Genomic DNA, 23,396 nt, shown 5'->3' on the forward strand with positions numbered 1-23,396 from the left:
ACCATGGAGGATCAAAGAACCTGTGTTAAATTTTCCGCAACTAATAAAATTAAACATAGCAAAGTCTCCAATAGTCCAAGCGAGCTACAAACAAAAAATATCACGTCAGGTTAAATAAAAATTCCTTTTTTTGACCACCACGGTATCGTGCTTTATCTATTGCCATGGTTTGCTACAGCGAATAAGAAATGTTACTTGTGGAGAAATAACTGATGAAGACTGCACCACCATGTAACATTTAAGAAGGAAAGAAGTTTTGTAGTATTTTTCATAGAAGATTTGAAAATAGAGAATATCGCAAAACATTTGCAAATTTGTATCTTTGAAATATTATAATAAAAATTCGCGTTTGTATATTTAATGTCTGGAATGTAACTTTTATTATCAATGTAAATTTACTTTAACAATAATCTTGCGTTCGATAGCATTATGCACAAGGATACGTATGATCATATTGATGATGTGAAATTGCAAGCTTAATGTTCTTTAATCATAATTACCAGATAAATCTTTTCCATCTGAACATTAATACCACGTTCGCAAAGGTTCAAGGAGAATTAAATTGACATAGTCGAAGCTTCGAGGCGAAGAGGTTATTCCTTCGCTTTTTCATCTTTCCAATTATGCAGGTAAGAGAAACGAACAGACCTGGATTATGGGGTGAAGTAGTGTTTGCGGAACGATTTTATCAACTTTGAAGATACGTTTCTCTTTATTTCATAGCTGAAATTCCTTCACCGTGCTCTAATCTGACGAATAGAATTAATTGAAACACTCGGAGAATTCTTAATTCATTGTCGGTTTGTTTCATTCTCGTTAGTCAGACTATTGAGGGGACAATAAGATAGCGAAATAAAGGGGATGGAGTCGTCGAAGGTAAAGGGAAACCTTTCTACATGGTCTCGCCCTAATGGCCACGAAGAACACCGTGCCAGGCGCAAACGAACCATCGAGTTACAAAACACAGTATTCTCATCACGAAATCTTCTACCGAGATAGAAGAGCTTCAGACCTGTCATCGAGTTCGCAAAAATTGAGACTAATAGCAGGATAAAGTTTCATTTGTGAGCTTCTCAGAAGACACACTAATCAACTTCGTGTTTCGTTAAGAGCCCAATCCCATCACCCAGATATGTGATTAGAGTCTAACTTCTTACAGAACAAATAATATACTTTCATATGTCCGTTTATTGTAAGAAAGTAACATAAATGATGGTAAATTTTCAGGCAAATTTTAAAGACAGGATAACGCCGTTTTGTAGTATCGTCACTTTCTTTTACTTTTCAATTGAAATAATTTTCGCAGTGGATTAATTCACATTTATGTGACTGTATATGCAGTATCGTTTATTAGCTCGTAATTAAGATTTCATAATAAATAGTTAATTGACCTTAGCGTTTGTAATAGAAAAGTTCTTTCAATGTATTTTTATACGATCCTGCGTGAAACGTTAACTAAACTGTTCACAAGCCACGTTGATCAACTTCATAAATTGAAAAGCGGAAAAAAGTGACGTGACAAACATGAACGACATTGACAAGAAACGGAGAAATTGATAAATTGGTAAAAAATGAAGTTGGTCAGTTTATATTCTGAGAGACTCCGCTATAAGTATAGTTGATCGCCCTGTTTTCGAACTAACTGGAAGACTAATTTTATCTTATTTTAATTATATCCTATGCGATAGAGAAAAATGTAGAGGAACAAAGAAGATGACTTACCAGTGGGACTCGGCGTCAGGGACTTCATGCCTACTTTCACGTGGATGTCGTACTGCTCGAAAAGTTTCAATTTCGGTCCTCTCGAGCTCTTCTGCAACATGTTAATAGATGAAGTCACTGCCTTCGTATATTCTCTGACAGCGAAGGACTTGTGCGGAACCATCATGCCCACCTGTTACATGAGAAAACACGAGTTAGTGAAACACGAGTCGAAAGCGGAACCGACGCTTAAAAATTTGTATCTCTATTGGGACACTTTAAACATCATTAAAGAGTTGTCGTTTATTTCAGAAATTAATCACACATTTATACTTTCCATACTAGTCACTGGAAATAAAATTTTTATTTCACTTTTGCTGAGACTCAATCACGAATTTAATTATTCAAAAACTGTATAAATAATTTACCGTTCAGAACATCCAGTCGTTCTCGTTTTAAATATCGCGATGTAAATTTTAATAATAAACTATTCGCTCCTTTTTTATTTTATAGAAGTTGAGACTTGCTATAAAATTCACATTAGGAACCAGATGAAATATTTTAGTTAGAAGTAATTTCGCGTTGCGAAATACATTGGCTATTACTTTAAATATCGCGATTGTAAATTCAATAAGAAATTATTAATTATTGTCTTAGTATACTAGAAGGAGTTGAAACTTGTTATTAGAAATATATTAGAAAGCTCGTAAAATTTTACTTAGAAGAAAGTAACATTATCATAGTAATAAAGTAGTCGTTTAATGTATTATATCGTTTTCAGAACTGTTATCTAAATGTAAGAAGCGTGATATAATAGAACAGGCAAGTATTACGCATTCAAACAGACGAAAAAGTGCATCCAGGGTAGAGTGTTCACTTTGTTACGACGAGAATGGATCAGCGCGCACCTGTTGCGCAAATCGATCGCGCCAGATGAATGGTACGTAGGCAGAGAACGGACAGTAAGTTACATTTCTGCCTATCACTTTGCAAACTTTTCTCGATCGTACCATTGGCTACGTCTGAAATCGTTTAGAAGACACGAATGTTGTTAGTTTAAGACGGAAAATGATTTTCTTTTTCGTTTTAAAGATACCTATGATCTTTTTCGTAGCTTTTATGTATAGTAGAAAAAACGACGAATTATATTGTTCTATAAAATAAGACTTTTCTTTCCGAATTATATAACAACTATAAGGATTTATCAGTCATTTTTCTATCTTTTATATGACAAAAAAAAAAAACGATTTAAGAACGTGTAAGGGTTGCTCGATTATAAATCGATTCGAACTTATTTGTAATTAGTACTTTGCATTATTATCTAATTCGTTAAGATTAGAAATTTGAAGGGGAAAGGGAGAAAGGACTTTTGGGAGAAAAGAAGAAAAAGACTTGAGAAAAAAAGAGGAAGGAGAAAAATAACAAGAAATAGTTTCAAGTTTCAAATTGAATAAGATTCGAGGTCTATGTGTTCACGAAGAAATATCACAAATTTCATCGTATCTTCGAAAGTTCTGCTAATTTTTGATATTCATAGATTCAGAATGTATAACGACGACTTCATCCGATATTATAATCTCAAATCCGTAAACTATTCGACGATCGCTTTAGCTCCGTTTTAGAAGTTGAAAACGCCGAGTGAACTATAATTGAGACATACTTTCGAAAAGTTCGCAGTTCTTCGAGAAGAAGGAACATCCTTCTCTTTTTGCGCTACTCCTGCCTGAAATATATGTTTAATTAGAAATGTAAATCATCCTGCCTTTACAATTAGACATCGCGACCCAGTTCTCTACGCGGAGCGTGCCGCCATAATTGCCGCCGTTTTCGCGGCAGTTTAACTTAATGCTTTAAAAATTGGGTTCCCTTTTCCCGCTTTCCCCTATCTACTCGTTTTGCTCTTCTGTTCGTTCGTTTCTCTCGCTGTTAAATTTCAGTTACTTTTTTTTTTTCATCGCCTTTCACTTCATTTTTTTTTCCCGAGCCCTTCCTTCCCATTCCATTCCTCAAACCTTAATTTTGCCCCTCTTTGTCACGTTTTTATTGCATTCGCTGATGTCTTTTTCCTTTCCCCTGGATTTTTCATTTTATACATGTTGCGTCATTTTCTGTCTACTCGCGTCTCGAATTTTCTCATTTTCATGTTTTTTTCTCTTTCATATCGTACAAACCCATTTACCCTCCTGGTTTTTGCTAATATGTCTCGGTGCTCAAGTCTGTTCCTCGTTTATTACGAGTACCAACACGGCTGTAGCATAATTTATACGTTTCACTAAGTTCATTTTATCCCGTGAAATTGAATTTAACATTACTTTTAAGGACGAGTTCTCGACAAATAAAATTCCCCAACAAGATAAATTCGGAGATAGATAGCCAGTTTTTAAAACTAATTTGAGAAACGAATCTCGAATGTGGCATAAGATTCGTTTGAAAACTAAAACAGAATAAACTAAGAATTGAAATCTATGAGATACCTAGGCTGAAGAATAGAGGAAAGTTTAGAATCGATACCCTATGAATTTTAACATTCTTTATACTAGAAATGTGTCACGATATTGCCAACAATTTTTTATTCTATGGCATACATGTATTATATTTGCATTCTGTAAAATTATCCTGTCGTTTTATATTCCCTATTTTACAAACTTTCTCTCGCGCACCACTGTATACCCTCTTGAAAAACTAAACTTCAACAATTTCAACTTCTCATTATTTATAGCTCCGTTAAAAAGATTATTTTCCTATCAGAATTTAACCATCCATTGCCGTATCTTTTCTACTACCATCTATTCGAAGAAATACACAGTAGCATCTCAGCGAGAAATCTTCCATCATTTCGTAGATGTAGTTCTAAGAATAAAATCGCCGTAGATGACGAGAACCGTTCCCATAGCGATCTCGACGTTAATTGTTGTCTGGCAGTGAAAAGTGTGCATTACGATGATTAAACGTCAGTTGGAGGACTGATCGAGAGCGATAGATCGTGCCGTCGAAAATGGAGAGTAATGGCGACCGCCGCGTGGGACGGAATAATTACTCGAGGGAGTCCGGCAGGCTTTTCCGTGGCGCGTTTAAAGCGATTATCTTGGCGAGTTATACTTGGCGGAAGAAGTTCGTAATTACCGCGGGGATAGTATTTCAGCCAGCAGCCGTTCAGAGAGAAAGAGAGAGAGAGAGAGAGTGAGAGAAAGGCCAATTGAAAAAAAGCTTCGCGCGAACCGGCTGTCATTGCCGCGTAATTAGCGGACAACGTGACGACGATTATTCTTCGGAGATTCAATTAATTCTCTGAATTTTCCCTATTCTGGGAAAATGGTGTGAAAGTGTCACAATTTTCTTACTATTATGGTATGAAAGAAGAACTGGAATCTTCGTTCTTTCAGTTAATCTTTTACGATTCTGTATGATTTGAGTTAAATGTGTATCTTTAGAATTCTCTGTTTCGTTCCTTTATAAATATATTATCGTATAGAAAATGATCGTGGAAGCAATTGTTAATGTGTAGACTGATTTAAATAAAAAATTCTAGTAAACTGCAACGTTCTTTCTGTCGTAGATTAACAAACTTTTACATAACAAAATATCGATAGAATATCGTTATTGTTAATAGTTTATCAACTTGTTTCAAACGATGAAACGAAACATTGTCGGAGAAAAAATCTATACTTAAATCTGAATCTACTCGTATTTTATATAGAGAGTTTTATAGGTGGGATCCGTCTTAAACTTAGGGAAAGCACATCAACATCTTCTAAAATTAAGGAGATTTCTTTTATGTCCATTTTATTTCGAGTGGTTTCGAAGCGAAGGGCCCAATGATACCATTAAACTTCGAAAGTTTCAACTTCCAAGAGAAATTTCATCCCGTAACAGTAATATCAGCGAATTAAAGGAGAAGTTCGTTCTGATCATTTTCGAGTAGGTGCATTACTGTGGAAGAGCAAGATATATCCACTATCTTCAACTAAAAGCTATCTTCTCGAAACTGGTTACATGTTACGGAAATATCCTACCTATAAATACGATCGTTCGATTCAAGAGAATCCTCCGGCGAACTCATTGTTTATTAAATAAGATCGGTCCGTCTTGGACGACAAGACGCCATACTGGCGAAGGTAGGACAAATCCTGCAGAGAAATTTTCTTAGTATCTGGGAACGTTGAATTTTTTATCGATCCCTCTTCAAAAAGGGACTGAAGTCGTTTCGAGACTCGAACGAAGAAAGTCAAAGAAAAAAAGAGGAAATCGCTTTTAGCCTGGGAAAGATCCGTCTTCAGATAGGAATTCTAGCTGTGGAATGTTGTCCTGATTACTGCTGTTCAAACTATTGGTAGAAGAAAATTATCGGGAATACCAGAGAAGGAGCAGAAACATACGAAGGAACGGGGTCATCTAATTTCATCGTTCCAAGCGTCCTTCTTCGATTTCTGGAGCTAAGAACGCGCGAATGAAACGGGTGGTAATATAATTGCTCGTTCTTCACGAGATTCGTCGTAACAAAGAGCGACATTACAGGAAGATGCACATTAATAAATGCGAAGATCAAGCTACATATCTCTAGGGTAACATTTATCAGTATTTTTCAAATGTATAGTGATAAAGAATAACGTTCGAAATAAAATTTGTTCAACTTGTTTGCGGGTTAACGTTTTCTAGTGTTTCTCAAATCTAAAACTACTGAGATATCTTCCTTCAAAAAATGTGACATCTGACGTATTACATTTCGATGAGAATAATTTTCAAGCCATGCTTTGATTTGTTCTCCCTGTAAAGTGATAGAAAAAGTAATCAGTTCCAAAGGTATTTATTCTACAAATTAACCGCGTCGTCGTCATACATCAAGCTTGAGCGAAGAACCGTGTTTTCACGGATGGTGAGAATCTCTTTAAGAAAATAGGAATTCTAGAACATCTCGACTCAAAGCGTTCCTATATAACTACTTCCTTTACCAGTTACGTTGCCAGTCATATTCAAAGGAGTTTCAATTTCCAGATTATTCCAAGTTAAATTTCTATCCCTCTATCATCGCCCTAACCTAAAAGCTAATCTAAAACTCGGAACACTTCGAATATAATAAATTCTCTCCAGACATATGCGCTTCGTTTGTTTCTATTCAGAGACTAGATCAGCAAAAATAAAATAATTATTAAAATCTCGTACAGCGAAGCTGAAAGGAAGCGTTTCATTCAGAGCTATTTCAGCGTAACGCGATAAACCAGATACCGTAAAGTTTCATCTCGCGTTAGTCTCTGTTGCCTCCTCCCCTAATTTCCTTAAATCTCTAAATGAACGTTGGAACACTAATGATCCCATTCGCTTGCAGCGTCGGTGTCAAAATTTGCGCGTCTATGATTACGATCCACGGTAAGCAGATTCCAACTGTGATAACAGCGTCTAACGTTCCAACGATCGAGAAAATTTTCATTCGTGAAATGCTACTTACTCTCAAGGTGTTGGAGTTGTTCCTGTCAGCGGAGTGTGGCGCGATGGTGACTTTCGGTATGGATGGCGGCGTGGTGCTAGTAGTCGTGGTAAACGGTCTCTGCCTCGTAGAATTTGGGAATCTCGCGTCGCCAAGTCTTACACCCGAGTGACCTCGTCCACCGGACAGTCCGGTGCCTTTCGCGTGTGTTCCGCGATCGCTGGTGCCGATTTGAATGCCACTGCCACCCCTCGTCACGCCACTACTCTGGAGGCTACCAGCCACCGACAGAAGTGACACCAACGCGAACAGAAGCCACCTCATTTTTTCGCCACGTTTCCGGAATGCTTGTTAAGGCCAGCCCTTTCGTGGGTCTGTTGTCCAGTTGCCTCGCTGCTATCACACGCCCTGCTTCCATTCAGGAAGGTGGATAGCTCAGTCACGACGTGATGTCGTTCTCGCGTCCGACTGGGCATTTCTAACCTTTCCACGAACCCTCATCGTGTGCTCGAGACCCTGAAACGGAGATTATCAGGGTTAGAGGTTAACTTTTGGTCCAAAGGATAAAAGTATCGAATATAGCGTGAACAACATATTGGATCGAATAGACGTAACAGACGTAAATGCACGAGTAAATGATCGTTACTGACACGGTGAAACGTATTTAGTATAAATTTGTTAATATGCAAATTTTAGACCTTCTTTCGGCCATAACTGTATTTTGGGATTAGAGCTATAGTGGTCTTGAATGGATACTTTCGAAACAATTTGTGAAAAATATATGTATAAATGATATTTGAGCGTTAAATATTCGTGTTGCTGTTTAGCAATATGTTGAAAATGACAACGTAAGTTCGTGCTCGCCATCCATATGCAGATGCGTTAGTTATAAGAAATATTATAGTAATTAGAGGATAATCCTAGTTAGATAAATTTAATCGATGGGCTTAAGATGTCTTTTCGTTTTTATCCCTAGTTTTTGTAAGCGCGTGCAATAAAGGTTCTTTTGGCTCAGAACGGTGTGATAGATTTATCCATTCAATAAAATAATAACTATCCTGATCTTACCTCTGTGTATAGAAATAACAACACAATATTTTTTCTGCAATTCGCGAGGCACCTTAAGTAATAATCTTACAAGGCTAACATTAATCCTTCATATTTAAAAAGTTCGAATAGTAGGATGACAGACAAAATTCTCTGAATAAATCAAATATTTCTTTGCAATGTACATTTCAATTTCATCTCGCATTTCACTGTGCTCATTTGCAATTTTGCATTTTTTAAGAGTAGTTTTTATTTAGTAGATTTGCTTCGTCTTAATTTACCAGTTAAATATCGTTATCCGCTTGTCTGCTCGAGGGAAAGAAATTACATTACGCTGAAGGGATATACGGATTGGCACGTTCGATACTAATTAATTGCTTCGCATGAACGTAACTGGTGTTATTAAATTTTCATCATCGATGAAGCGATAGCACCATTATACAATAATACGAAATTCGTAACACGGATTTTGACGCGTAAAAGGGTATGAAAGTGCCGCGGAAAATTGCCTTGTAAATTCTAATGTAGTCGCGTGACTATCGAGTATCGTATATTCCGATGAATTTTGTGATGAATAGGAATTACAAATAATTATCGCAATGCAACGATTTCGAACGATACATACGCTTGCTATATCACTTACTTCTATAAAGTTTTATTACGTAATTTTGACGATTTTACAAATCTTATTCTCCCAATTTTTAAATAGTATAATAACAAATAGACTGCCGATGTTTATGTAGATTCATATTGTAATAAACGCGATTCAGGAAATGCTTTATCTACCGGATATTAAAGTAAGTATTATACTTTGGATATTCTACGTATTTTTGCACATTATGTGCATTTTTGGCAATCTTGAATTTTTCATAAATGCATAACAATCCTCGATACAGCAATAAAATTTGTTATCATTGCCATATTATCTAATACGGTCGTTTCTAGCGTTGCAATTTATTATGATCGATTGTGTTTATTGCAATAAATCGCGATTTTCTAAATCTGTTCCGCGTGTACATTTTTTTAAGAAGACGACAAACATGTAACAAATGTCGGTGGTCGTTCAAAGAAATTAATGAACAGAGTATAGTGGCTAGAATATTAATTGCCAACAGAGAGGGCCAACTTGTGCTTTAAACGCGAAGCTCGCAAAGTGGATTTTTTGAATAATGATTCGCAAGATAAATGTTGAAGAAACTCTTGTGCATCGGTTCGGGCAATTTGTTAGCGTGAAAAAATGAGCGCTTCTTTAAATATGTATTTGAATCTAATACACGAGAGAGCTATGCTAATGTAGAGCCAATTACCTGTGGTCGCTTTTATTGTCTTGAATAATTTGACCATTATAGACGCAGATTTTAGAAGTAAATGTTGCGATGTTGCAAATGTGACAAATTTTATAAATACAAAAATGTAAGGAATATGATATACCCCTTAAATAACAAATTCACGTGTATACAATCTTCGTTCGTGAAACTTTTGATTGTTTTTTTTTTGGTATTTTATATTTATATGCTGCTTTATTGTCTGATATCATTTTAAATATTATCATATCGAAAGTGCATGAACGAAAACATGATAAATATAAAAATGTTTCATTAACGAAACTTTTGACTGCTTTTAATATTCCATGTATGAAATGTAATATTTTAACAATATCAAATATTTTTTTTTATCACAATCTTGCCAAGTGCTCGTAAAACGTGATTTTATTGTTCTTTCAACTTGACGTATTCACAGTGCTTGGCTTTCACAAAGCACTGGATGCCCTTAAGAACGTACTCCACACGTGCAGTCATTGAAGGTACTCATTCTGAAGCACCCACGTTTCCAAGAACTTTATTTTCCAAACAATTCATCCCTTTTTAATATGCGGAACCCTTTTGCAATTGCATTTGGGACAAAAAATCTATTGTATGAAAAGTAGATATACTTACACCTTTAGCATTATTTAAATATATATATATATAAAGCAGTGCCCCGTATAGAATTACGATTAGAGCAAGATTTAATTTAATTTTTAGATTTTAGGTTGTCACGAATCCTAATCAGGTTTCTAGTTTTCGCGTCGGTTTTTCCTCTTCATGCTCCTTTTGCTGTTTGTTTCAAACATTGTGCAAACGCACACCAAAATTTGACGATGAATAAATTGTAGATTTTTTTGCGTAAAAGGAGGGTGGATGGATCGCGGTTAGGGTGGGCCTTCATCATTCGCAACACCTTCTCGCGGTGAGATCCGGACAATTAGTATTATTTGATACATAATTCCTAATTGTATCAACTATACAACAAAGCAATTAACTACATAATCGGTATAACGATTAATTACATGGCAAGTAATATGACCTAATTGGCTACTACCATGACTAGGTGTTCATATCAATGCATCTATGGTATAATATTAGTGAAATATAATTCAGATATAATTTAAAAGCGTAACCAATGATACTTTATTTTTGTAACAAGTAACTTTTGGTACTTAATAAAATATAAATAAGAATGGGGTATTCTAGAATTAAATAACTCCGTACAAAGCATCGTAGCTGTCGTTACCAATTGAGGATTAAGATCTTAAACCTAAGTATGTGTATAGCTTCATCAGGACCAGAAACGCTAAGTACGTTGAAGAACGGCACACAGAAACCGAGATTGCGGTGGTGGCTCTCTTGAAATTGCACATCAAACGCTAGTTATGGCGAAACAATTCGTTTGCCGCTTTACGATAATTATCCTGATGGTACGTAGCCGACGTTTGTAACTCGTGTGTGATTAATTCACGCGTGCGCACGTTGCAAGAGATATTTGAGCAAGATTGCAGCTCTGGAGCTTTTTGCTGCGATAACACGAGCCATTTTCAACGTATTACTGTAATTTTTGCTCTCGAGCTGCCGTATTTGCGTTTCACGAATGCGAGAAGTTCTGTGTAAACAATAATCCACAGAATAATACTTTAACGTGATTATCTTTCAGCTTATTTTACGCGACTAATCCTATTACGGCGTGAAACTCGAACTGATCATTGCAATATGAAAATATTACAACGCGAAATCTTGTCCTTTATTTTATTCGAAATGATGCGTGTAAAATTACAAGCTTCGTGCGTTACATTCTGTCAAACTGGGATGACGCGTTAAAGATGGAAACCAAAAGGCTTAGTTACGAACGCGATATGAGAAGAATCTAGCGAATTTTCAACGGAGACGCGTGATATTCGATGATTCGATATGCAAATGTATTCTCGATTTTTATCTGACCCAGTTATGCGTTTCATGCAAGTGTCTCGGATATTCGGGAGAAAATATCTCAGTGCGGTTATAGAAAAATGAAAATTAATCCTTGGTTTTGTGACCAGTATTAAGTATTTCAAGTACTTGAATTATCACCTGCTGGCCGAAAATTGCTTTTCCATGTATGCTTGACAACAGACACACACAGACGAGATAAAAATACGAAGCTCATACAGACTATATTCGAGGAAGAGAATATCAATTTTATGGGACTTCAAGTTTAAAATTAAATATTTCAATTCTACATTTTTTAACTTTTCCTTTTTCTCGTCCTCGTCATTTCGAGGTTCTTTTTCTTTCTCTTGTGGTTTTTTGTTTTCTTCCTTCCTTTGCGATTCCTAATTTTCTCTATTTTCTTGGATCCTTGGATTTTAAAGTTTTATGTCAGACTGAAGTAGTTCAAAGTATTTCTCCTTCTTTTTTTATGCATTCAATTTCTGAAGCGAAACAGCTTTTTAGTGTCTCTTTCAGTCGAGAATAAGATACTTATGGTGCATGGTTTAAAAATATAACTATAATACATTATACAGGTTGTCGTCTATAAAAATTATATAATTATGCAACACACGCATCTAGTTATTACAAAACATGGCACATTGCTAGTAACTTCGTGATTTAATATGTAAGGTGGTTGCCTAAAGGCGAACACTCACTATTAGCCTTAATCAAGCCTTTAGGGGACGTTAGTACACTATATCAACTCTCGATAGACGCCTATAGAGACTGTTACTACTCAAAGGGTTAATAGTGCTATAACATGTACACGAAATATCAAAGTCAGTCAATATCAATTAATATTATTACAGCCACTATCGGGACAATTTACAAAATAATATGATATTAGCTTTATCTTCTATCGATATTCCGTGAATTTCAAAACTTTACAAAAAAGTAAATGAATTTTTATATAGACTTTTAATATCTTTTATATATATTTATTTTTATCGAATAAAAAGGAAGAATGCTCGATTGTTGTATGGAATGTCGTTGTATTTGGAATATGTCTCGAATCGTGTCGTGTCGTAGTCGATATGTGTCGAAGGATCGCAGGTTGTATTCTAGTCACGACAAGCAGACACGAGTCACGCGGAATTTTCATTGTTCCCGAACGTCGAAGTTGCCGCGTTAAAAGCGCCAGTTGCTTGCCTCGTGTCGCGTTCGCGTTCATTTACGCGCATCAGTATCATTTAATATGAAATGTACGGTCTATCGAACTATTCCCGAGATGTAGAACTCACCGTAATTTCTCGTAAACGCGTAGAAGCGCCACGAAACAAATGGATCAAATTTCGTTAACGAGAACTACGATCCAGCTGCTCGAAGCACGTTTAATTTTATTTGTCAGGGCTCTGACTACAAGTGACTAAATGTAAAACCCACAAGACTATAAGGTAATGGTGATTAATTGAGTGGTGAAACTAACATGTTATTTTTAAGGCGACGAGTTTGAAACATATAACACAATATAGCCTGGCTATACAACGAAAAAACTTTTTTAACGTTAAAACTTTGATGTCGTAAAGAACGATGCTAATGCTGAATGTGAAATATTCTTGATAAAATTTTCAGACTTGCATGAACCAGATCTCAACTTTACCTGAATTCTTGCTCAGAATTCTACAATTCGAACACCCTATCCACGTTAAGAATATTCGGAGCAATTTTTCTACGGTTATAATATCTGTAAGACTAAAAAGAAAATACCCCATTGACCTCACTAAAAAAATAAAAAAGTCAAACTCGAAGATAGTATCTCGCTGGGGGTAGCCATTCGCGTGTTATTTAACAATTAAATTAGAAAATTTTACCAAATGGACAATTTTACCAGCCGGACAAATTGTAAAGTACAATTTAAATAATAAAAAAATAATATCTGTGAGAAACTATAACAATTTTAAGAATAACTCGATTGTAATATTTTGCTAGAAGGCCGTAAAGAAACTCATACAGTACGACCAAACAGTTTCAAAAGAATATATTTCTTTTCTGTAAGAAAAGGACACAATTTGAAATTGCTTATGCTTAAATATCCAGATTAAATTTCCTGTACTTTCCTCAATTTATAAATTATTATTAAAATATAATTATATTATAATATAATTATTATATTAAAGTAGCAGAAGAGAAACAGAAGATTATTTCGTAGAAGGAAATAATCAAGTACTCTTGATGAAATTTTTGTTGCACGATGAATTCAATTAAAAACGTCTCGGCGGTAGATGCACACGGTCCTTTCGCTAAATTCTAGGTGCTTGCACGAGATTGCAAGTTGAAGATCTCTCGAGATTGTTTCAAGTTTGCTCGTTGCGACGGTTGCGTGAATAATTCTTGTTCTCGGACAACGAATATCTCCTTGCTTTTCCGTGGTGGAACAAAAGGCTAGCAGCTCGCATTCAAACCTCGCGAGATCCTTCCGACGTGTTGGAAAATGATATTCTCTGTGTCGATAGTTGCAGTCGAGTAGTAAACTTCCCGTGGTCGCTGAATTAGGGGGATAATTAGCTTCCAGCGTGAATTTCGTCTGCTTAGTAATATTTCAAACACGTGTTCTTGTACCATTGTCAGAAGAGACGAAGTTAGATGTGCAGAGAAGCGTTACTTGTGTCAGTTGTAAATTGTAATAGTTCGGTGAATTCTCGTTGCTTGACAAAGCTTGTGTTACAGGTAAGCTTTAATTGATATTCCATAGACAACGTCAATTGCCAAGTCGCTAATGAAAAATATTCTACGAGCCAACGAGTTTCTTTTCGACGATATGTTTCTCGATTTACACTTCACCGTGATGCAATTGGGTTGTAAATAATTTTTAGCAACGGTAGAACTAAATTTTTTTTAGAATTAGCGAGTTTTGTTAGAGAATTTTGTGAGAATATTTCATAAAAGAAATTGTAAGGCTTAATAATCTTTTTCTCTTAATATTAATTTATTAAGATCTATTAATTCAAATGATTTAATAATTTATTACACGATTTCGAAATAAATAAAATTGAATATAGGGAAACTTACACGCAGATAAAAATACAATTTTTTGAATCTTATTTAAATTTTATAGAGAAAATCATCTACATTTCTGAACAACTTAAAAATCTAGAGAAGTAACGGAGAAATAACATCAAGAGTAAAACACCGAGAAGAGAATTTCAAAAATTTGAAATTGGACGGCTACGAAGCAAAGAGCGCCTCCATCAACGAAGATATAATAAGCCTTAACACATGAGAATTCGTTGGACAGAATCTGTGATGTCTACATAATGACCTTAGAGTTCCTCAGGTATTCTGGAATTCTAAATGGCTTTTGTCAGAAATCTGATAATGGCAATTTCATGTGAGTTGAGCAGCAAAGTTGTACGTGAATGTGACACGTTATACGCGAACCAAACATTGTCCGGGTACAGTAACCAGCTGTATGATGCCCTAAATTGAAGCATCTAGCAAAGCTTAAGCCAGTAAGTAAGTCAGCAATACTATGGCTCGTTTCAGAGTTCTCTCCATTTCCAGTACAGATTGAAGCAAAGTTGTGATAATGTGACATAGAACCCTGATACATCTGTCATCTCAAATTTGTTGAATTTCTATTAATTTGGTCGTCAATTTTCTGAAATACCTAAATTTTTAACATAACGTAATTTTAGCGTATCGTCGTATTATTCAGATGTTATTACTGTGTCAATTTATATTTTCTTGCTATTTTTTAATATAATAAATATACAATAAAATCGATTTTTGGCATCGAAATAATTCAAGAAGTTTCTATATACAAATGTTGATTCAGATCTGTCTTTCACGTTGTGTGGAATTTAATTTTGCGCTAGAAGCCACTTTACTCCGCTGTACGTACTTGGCCAAGTAGCAAGGAAAGCGCAATGACGTATCGCAGTGTCACTCGCCAAACAAAATTCCACAATGAAAAATGTTCAAGACATATATATAGGATACATTGCTGGTTATATCTTATTTAACATTTTATATTACAATACGTAAACTGCGAATGAATAAAAGATTTATAACAAAATAACTAGCAAATAGAATGAGAGAGAAACAAATTTCTTTATAGTAAATAAACAAACTCTTCGCTTCAGAAGATATTCTACGAATTAATTAATGTTTATGATACGACTATTATTACATGGGTACTAGTTCCCATTCATCATTCTATAAATTATCAACTCTCTGACTCACCCAAAAGCTCTTGAAATTCTCGTCGCTACGCCATCCATCAAGCTCGGAAACGGAAGACTTTGTCATTTCTCTGTTAAATTCGAATAGCAATTTACGCCTAAACGTATCATTATTATCAGATTAATTCAACTTCCTGTCGCACAACATATTTGTCGACAACCTCAAACATTTGCCTTCGTGATACCGACATTTTACATTATATACCGACATTACACAATGCTGTCCACCTAGAACACACCATGTCAATATCCTCGCGTCAACGTAAATTTATTACGAAACACTGAAGAAGCAGTCACATCAGCCTAAGCTCCATTAGCTGTCTTATCAAAAGCGATTAAAACATATTCTATTGTACAAACTGTCCAATGTTCGAATGCGCTGATGAGACGCGTTAAGATGATTGAATTTGTAATGTGGACGAAATTATTTTCAGCAAAGTTATTTTCAGTAATTAAAAATTTTATGTCGCAATCCATTTGTATAGTTGGAACCAGAAGTCACGGTCTATAAATTATTTTTGTAGCTTCAGAAACTTTGCATTTCACGCGAATTGCCAAGTTGAAAACTACTAAGCGGTCGACCGATACTTGCTATTTTCGTTATTCATTAGAAATTAATGCCGAAATAAGCAATAATAATATCATTATTTACATAAAGCTTTCTTTTAAGATGGCAGACATCTGAACTAATTTTTCCTAAATTATTTTAAATTTTCAAAGTAATTATAAATTATCTGTTCGTAGTAATATGTGAATTTATCGCTTCCAAAAATTAGTTTACCTCTTTTTTCCAAACAATGTAGGCTCGCTCTTTGTCACGTAACTGTAAAAATAGGGCACAGCGATTCTCGTTACTAACCAAAAGTCATAACAGTAAATCAAGTCATATAGCACTGCTTGACGAGATATATCGATACGAAATGATTGAGTCGAAATCACGGTACCTGACATCTGCATACTCAACAGCGAATGGATATGTCATGGTAAATCCATGACATGGGACACAAGTAATTGCAGGACACATAATCCGTACCCCCTTAAGCCTAGTTTCTCAGGTGACGTGCTGACTATCCTGCTAACGTCTCAGTTATCAAGGTAGGTGAAACGTTCCTTATTCTAGGACGATTGTCTAGGTTCTGAGACGTTCAACGATTTCTTATTCGTAACTTCATCTACTTTCGCAATTTATAGCGACATGAGCATATTATAGTGTATGACAAATGTGAATTAGATTGCCAAGTGAAGTGGTGGAGTGCTGAATGTTCTGCAGATGTGAGATGGATGATGACAGTTTGTAAACCGAGCCAAGGAGATTGAATGTTCGTGTTAGAGCATCGATCGTAATTCATCTGCGATTTTAAGAATGCACGTGAATATTAAATGTATGGGTGCTATATAGAAATATGAATGCACATGGCAAAAACGTAACGTTTGGGAAGAAAGAGAGAGAGCCATTAGAATTGGAAACTTAATGTTGAGTCTTGGAAGAGAATTACATGTCGTTCTCACTGTATTTACTTTCTAGATTTTTTATTATAAAGCTGTTATTTTATTCAGGTCATATGTGTCTTATACAAAATATTAAATAAAGTAGAATTTGTTCGACTTTTCTAATAAATATGATAAGTAAGTGTGCTAATATTTTTGGCCAGCAGCGCATATATCTAATTGTTCATTTAAAATTTTATTTCATTTGCTCGATCTATGTTCCTACGCTGTAAATCAACGCTAGCTCGGAAAGATAAGATATCTACACAAAAGATCACTCCTCTACAACTACCTGGCAAAATATTAAGTCGATATACGTGACAGATATACGTATAGAAATTAATAATATTATGGAAATGTATATATTTAAACAAGACTCGTTTGTTATATGCTTTGACTGTTGCACATACAATTAGTTCAGGATCCATAAACCTTCTTGGAAGGAGTTTCGAGCGTGGCAAGCCAGTAACTCTCAGCGAGGTTGACGCGTGGTGTACGATAATTCTCGCACGATGAATTATTACTATCACTTCGTGGACGAACTCGCTGCAGCTCGCACGAGTGTCCGTTTATGCAGCCGCCTGGTGGCTGTCAGAAGGAATGTCGGAGAGAAATCGAATAACTGTGGCCAAGTGGCGAAGCAAACTTTTCCATCGGATTATTACAGGATTACGATAGATATCTCTAGCAGCTGGAACTGTCAAACTTGAATAGTGCATTTTGGTCTTTTTTCTTCTATGTAATTACTAGTAACGTTTCAATACCTTTGGAAAAGTTCATTTCGACTTTTATTGAGATTAAAATACGATTACACATACATCATCGTTCGTAAGTATTAAAGCTTCGAAGAAAATGGAAATCTGATAATAGAATAATAATATTACCTGGTTTGGAATCTTGGAACAATTTCATTGGCTAATACAAAGCTGACAAATAACAGAATTAAACTATTCCCTTCTCCCTACCTCCATTTTTAATCACTGATTCAACTAATTTTAGTGTTTGTATTAGATTTCCTATCGCACTTGTTGTTCTTCGATTTCAGACATTATGTTATCATGTAACGCGTGTAGAATTTTTCAATGAGAATCGGATCAAAGTTTGTAAATATAGAAATATTAATTCACCATTTTTCTATAAATTTGTTCAATATTCTTAAAAATTCTTTTGCTCATTATCCTAAATGAATACGTTTTTCATACCGTAGGTCAATTATTACGTTTTATGTGAGGGTTTATAAGATCAGTAGGTGCTCCAGGTGTATTTATGAACAGAGATGTGGCTATTTTATTTCCGTCGTGCAATTTTAATTAAAATTACGTATAATATTTATATGTAGGTTCTTATAATTTTCTTGGACCCAAGTTAAAGATTGATTATCCCGGTGTTAAGCATTAGTATAAGGAAACGACTGAAGTTTTTAGTTTATTTAATTTCATCGAGGTTGACTGGTACATTTCTGTGCCGCGATACGTTTTCCGTTGTCGTATTTTTGTAACGGACGATTCTTTTTCTCTTTCTCTCTCCTCACGCCCTTTCACCAGTTTCCGGAGTTCCTTTGTTTTTCCTGTCGTCAAGAAGCAACACATATTGCTCACATGCGTTTACCAGGGAAGAAATTGCTATACGGTTGTGCGGCTATTTTTAAAGGATGCGACTTTTTCACGAAGCCAACGCTGAATAAAATTGTAATGCCTGCGTTCTGTGGAAAATGGAAAGGACGATTCGTTGGATATTTCAGGGACGTGAGTTTGATAGGTGAAATACAAGATTGAATAATCATAATCATACTGTAATAATAATAGGGAAATATGTAGTTGTAACCACGGTTAACTCATCAAATATGAAACAGAATAGTCGTAATTACATTTAATAACAAAATAATTATGCGAAGATACAGTACCCTCATTTGTCTCAATAATCGTTACAGTTCCTCTCATAAACTCTGGATGTTTATAAAAATTGTTTTAACTAGAAACTGTTAAAGAAACCCTTTAAATATTATAACGAACACTCTACTTTGAATATTCTATTCTACATATCCTCGCATTGCGTACATTTTTACAGATATAAATATCCCATAAATGTACAAACAAAAAATATGTATTTTGAACTTGCTATGATGCTAACGTTTTTAATCAAAGACAATACCATTAAAAACATCTGTACCGACGTTAAAATCAAATTACTCGAAACGAAAGCATCTGTTCCGATATTAAAATTAAATTACTCCGAACGAAAATATTTTTATGAGCCGGATCGATAAAGCTAATCTATGATTAATTAAATTAGGTGATTCATTCGACGTAGTTAGCGCATGAACAGTCTTGTAGCAATGATTAACTACCGCGAACAGGTGGTACATATTATGCGAGCGATAATAGTCATCAAATTTTCAAGGCTCGACTGATTCATGATCGTTCTTACGGCTATTTCGGGAACATTAAGCAATAATTAAGTGCGATATCGATTAGCAATGCTCGATATCGGCTCGTTGGCGTGCAGTGGCGATTAATTCGATTGGCCGTGACCAGCGTAATTGACGGTATTGAATTTCGATCGATCGGCAATATGATAAATGCAAATTATACGAAGTTGCCCACATATTCAATTTTAAATACAGAATTATATTCCCGCAGAAAAATCTATGACAATGATATCTCACTGACGAGATAAAATCGTTGGTATTGTTTTTCAACGAAACGATACATCAATCAAGATACGACCTTTTTTGTTTGACTAAGTGAATAATATTCGAAACTTTTCGCCTATAATTCCGATTCAGTTTCTCGTGTAGATTTTCAAATATTTTCCCATCAAAGTACGTGCAAAGGACGTTTATTGCAGTAACGTCGATAACTCTTTCTATTATTTTTCTTTTATCGAACTCTATCATCGCGATGTTTCTCCCATTTTCCTTTGTTTAAATTCAGTTTATTTGCTACTCAAAAGGGATCAATTTTGTTTATTTACACGCGAATTAAACTGTAGTTTAAGCTTTATACGAATAAAAATGAGCTTGAAATTAATTAAAAATTGAAATAAACATCACGACAAAGTAACGCAGTGTTTTAAATTTAGAGAATCAATGACGATAGAAAGAAGTTATCTGAAAATAATAAATCCAATTTTAAATAGAAAAGATTGAGAAGGAATTAAAAGAAGCAGTTAAATTATTCTTTCACCCAGGATATATTTGTTGCGTTAAAGCAATTCAGCTTGATTACTTCTCCTTAGTTCATTCTTTTTCCCCTCTTTAGCCGTGCAAATGTCATTCGAGCCAGCGAATTCAAATATTTACTTGCAACTCCTTGCCACAGGACGATTAACCATGGAAGCCGCTAAACCCTCGACCTTTCTTCGCTTCGGCACTTCGTTCGTTTGCATAAACCGCACGTTCCATGAACTTATCAATATGTATAGCACATATTGCCATAAAAGTTCCAACAGCTAATATATATACCAGTCTGATATACCGGTTCTGGTACAAAAATAACTTTGAGCAAGAGAAATTTTGAGGAAACGACATTTTCGGTATATCTGGCGAATTCATGGAAATTACGATTTTCAAAATTTAGTTAACGCGAAAAATGACATTTAGAAATTTTAAATTACGATGAAATAGTATAATTTGAAAAAAGTCTGTTTAGAATCTGTCGTTTAATTAAATTAAAGAAATATAATATAATATAATATAAATTATAAGCAAAACGATTTTATTTTTGGATTAAATGAATAATTATTTGTATTTGAAATAAATTTTTACATTTTTATTTTGTTTTAACTATACTCTAATAATAACGTTATAAAAGTACTGTTACAAAAGTAAGAATACTAATTATCATTGATTTAATACAATATTTCTACATTACTTTGTAATTTATGAAAGAAACTCTAATATTACAAATTCTAAGAAATCTCCCATAAATTCTCTCAGAGAGAAATATCACAAAACGAATTTGCTATTTAATTCACTAACATTTCTTTACAACTTCATTTCCAGTTACTTACTAAACTTAATCATTATTTTCCGAGTACTAGCAAATTTTCTTTAGATTCTCACAGTAAAACATAAAAGAACGATAAAGCAATATTTTAAACGCTCATCCACTTTCATCTCCGAAAAAGATATACACGGCCAAGATTATTTTACTTCGCGGCGTTTTAATTACCCCGCAAGTTTCCAAAAGGGGAAGGTATATAAAGTAAGGTGGTGAAAAAGATTCGCTAAAAGATGTTTAAATTGGAAGGTGTTCAACAGAAGAGGAAACTGTACATATATTTTATTTCCCAATACTTCTTAGAAGGAAACATCGCCAAAGGTTACGTTAATCGATGTTCTGATCGATGTTTCTCTCATGATCAATGTTCCATTCCATTCAAATGTTCATACGTATGTTTTTTTTCCTATCGACAAAAACTACCGCGATATATATGACAGAAATCTCTTCAGTTTCTAGAGTACCGCAAGAGGTTAGCAAGATAATCAAGAAACATCATCCAAGTGGAAGACCGCATCTTTCTTTGCCGCGTTAAAGTAACCGACTCATATTTCTTTAGCTTTTTTAGCGTGTTAAACTTCAAGAAAGTGAAGCGCAAGCTCACAGGGCGGCAGATCGTGGTAAACCGAACATCCTCTATCGTGAATTCCTGCGGCTCCTCGGAATCTCAGAAGCCCCGAAACCCTGAAGCCTCTATTAAACAGGACTGATCACTTTCAGGTCTAATAGAGTACCTATGAATTAATTAATGAGCATGATATGCATGGAATTTATAAACGGATCGGACAGCAAAGGATGAAGCTTCTAATCGATTTGTGGCATGACAAACTCTCTATCAGCGTCAAAGATCGTTTATTTGAATAATTAGCGATTGTTTCATCGATGAAATTGAAATTTATGATATTTAGAATTAATCGACTGTACGCATCTAACGCGTTCATTTATTCCGGTAGAAACATTGTGGTGTAATATAATGGATCTATTCCTGTTATTAATAATCGAATTTACGTTGAAATTGCTAACATTCTATTTATTTAGTTTATTTATCATCGTACTAGAATCTATAATTAAGCGCCGAATAAACTTCGAGTATTTTGGTTGCCGTACTACTCGCCAGAGTGAGCACTCACTTATTCTATTTACTCGTTTAGTCCTATGCGCTAGTTTAATTATCTGACTAAGCATTGTTATATTCCACATTGCGACTGCGCTACTCTATCATACTTGCGCGTACGTACCTAAGGTCTTGTTCTATTTGTCTGACCACACGGAGGGCTATTCTACTTAGATCTCAAGTGCAGATTATCAACTAACTAGTGAAGTTACATAGATGTTCATCCTCTACTGCCTGATGGTTTCTACTTGAACAACATTAACGAGCAATTATATGTTCAAATTATTTTTTTTCTTTTTGACGAATTTGTATTATATCATACTACTTTGTATACGTATGTTATATACTTTGAATTATATTACAATATTTTTGTCAAATTTTGTAAATACAAGTTTCATTAAATATGTAATTTACATTTAAATTTTCTATTTAATTGATCTGGCGTTGAATGAAAGTGTTTTGCTTTTAATTTTCCTCATGCAGAGCGAAACTAATTAGGGACTATGGTAATTATACGTGGATTTAATGAAAGTTTTGGCAGATTGGTTGGCAATATGTGGCAACTTGTTACACAGATATTTCCAAGGGGTTTCGATTGAGAGTAAACATGTTATCCGATTATAGTTTCCGCCTTGATTAAACCTCTAACGTAATGAAGATGTTAATTAACCTTGTTACTGGCAACAGCAATTAATAACCAGATCTACTACTTTCTTCTGATACCGAACAAAGTCAATCTTATCTGATACCGAACAATCTTTGGAAATAACATGGTAATGACATGGTATCAACCGATGAAATCTTCTTATCACGAACAATGAAAGAAGAATTGAAGAAAAAATGCATTGTTAGAAAATAACATAAGAGATTCATCATTTGCTTAGAATTGTTATATTTTGTCAATAAATTGTCATATCGATGGAGAAATAGGGGACACATTAAGAAGAATACATAAAGTTATTATTCCTAAGGTATTATTTACATAAAATATTTACCTACGTGTTACGTTTACACATAGAAATGTGATTATTGTTCAAATAATGTAAAGAAATAGTATAAACAAATACTATTACTCGACTCACTGATCATTTCCCTTTTCATCGATAAATAATTAAAAGTAACTTGACATTAGAACTACCGATAGTTAACACGAAGCTA

General features: G+C 34.7%; 1 protein-coding gene across 7 annotated transcripts in view; it reads right to left on the bottom strand.

The window, feature by feature from the left end:
* LOC117210107 (glutamate receptor ionotropic, NMDA 2B) overlaps window positions 1–23,396 on the bottom strand; it is a 314,001-nt gene that overhangs the window by 172,931 nt on the left and 117,674 nt on the right. For 6 of the 7 annotated variants that reach the window (XM_033452785.1, XM_033452781.1, XM_033452783.1 and 3 more), the window contains exons 3-4: window positions 7,145–7,639; window positions 1,723–1,894 (exon numbers count right to left, since the gene is read on the bottom strand). In XM_033452785.1, the coding sequence (XP_033308676.1) occupies window positions 1,723–1,894; window positions 7,145–7,447 (475 nt within the window). In that variant the 5' untranslated portion in view covers window positions 7,448–7,639. Of the gene's footprint in view, window positions 1–1,722; window positions 1,895–7,144; window positions 7,640–23,396 lie in introns of those variants that run through there. The other variant, XM_033452782.1, reaches the window with a different exon arrangement.

The sequence above is a fragment of the Bombus bifarius genome, unplaced genomic scaffold (assembly GCF_011952205.1).
Source record: "Bombus bifarius isolate JDL3187 unplaced genomic scaffold, Bbif_JDL3187 scf7180000008199, whole genome shotgun sequence".
Lineage (NCBI taxonomy): Eukaryota > Metazoa > Arthropoda > Insecta > Hymenoptera > Apidae > Bombus > Bombus bifarius.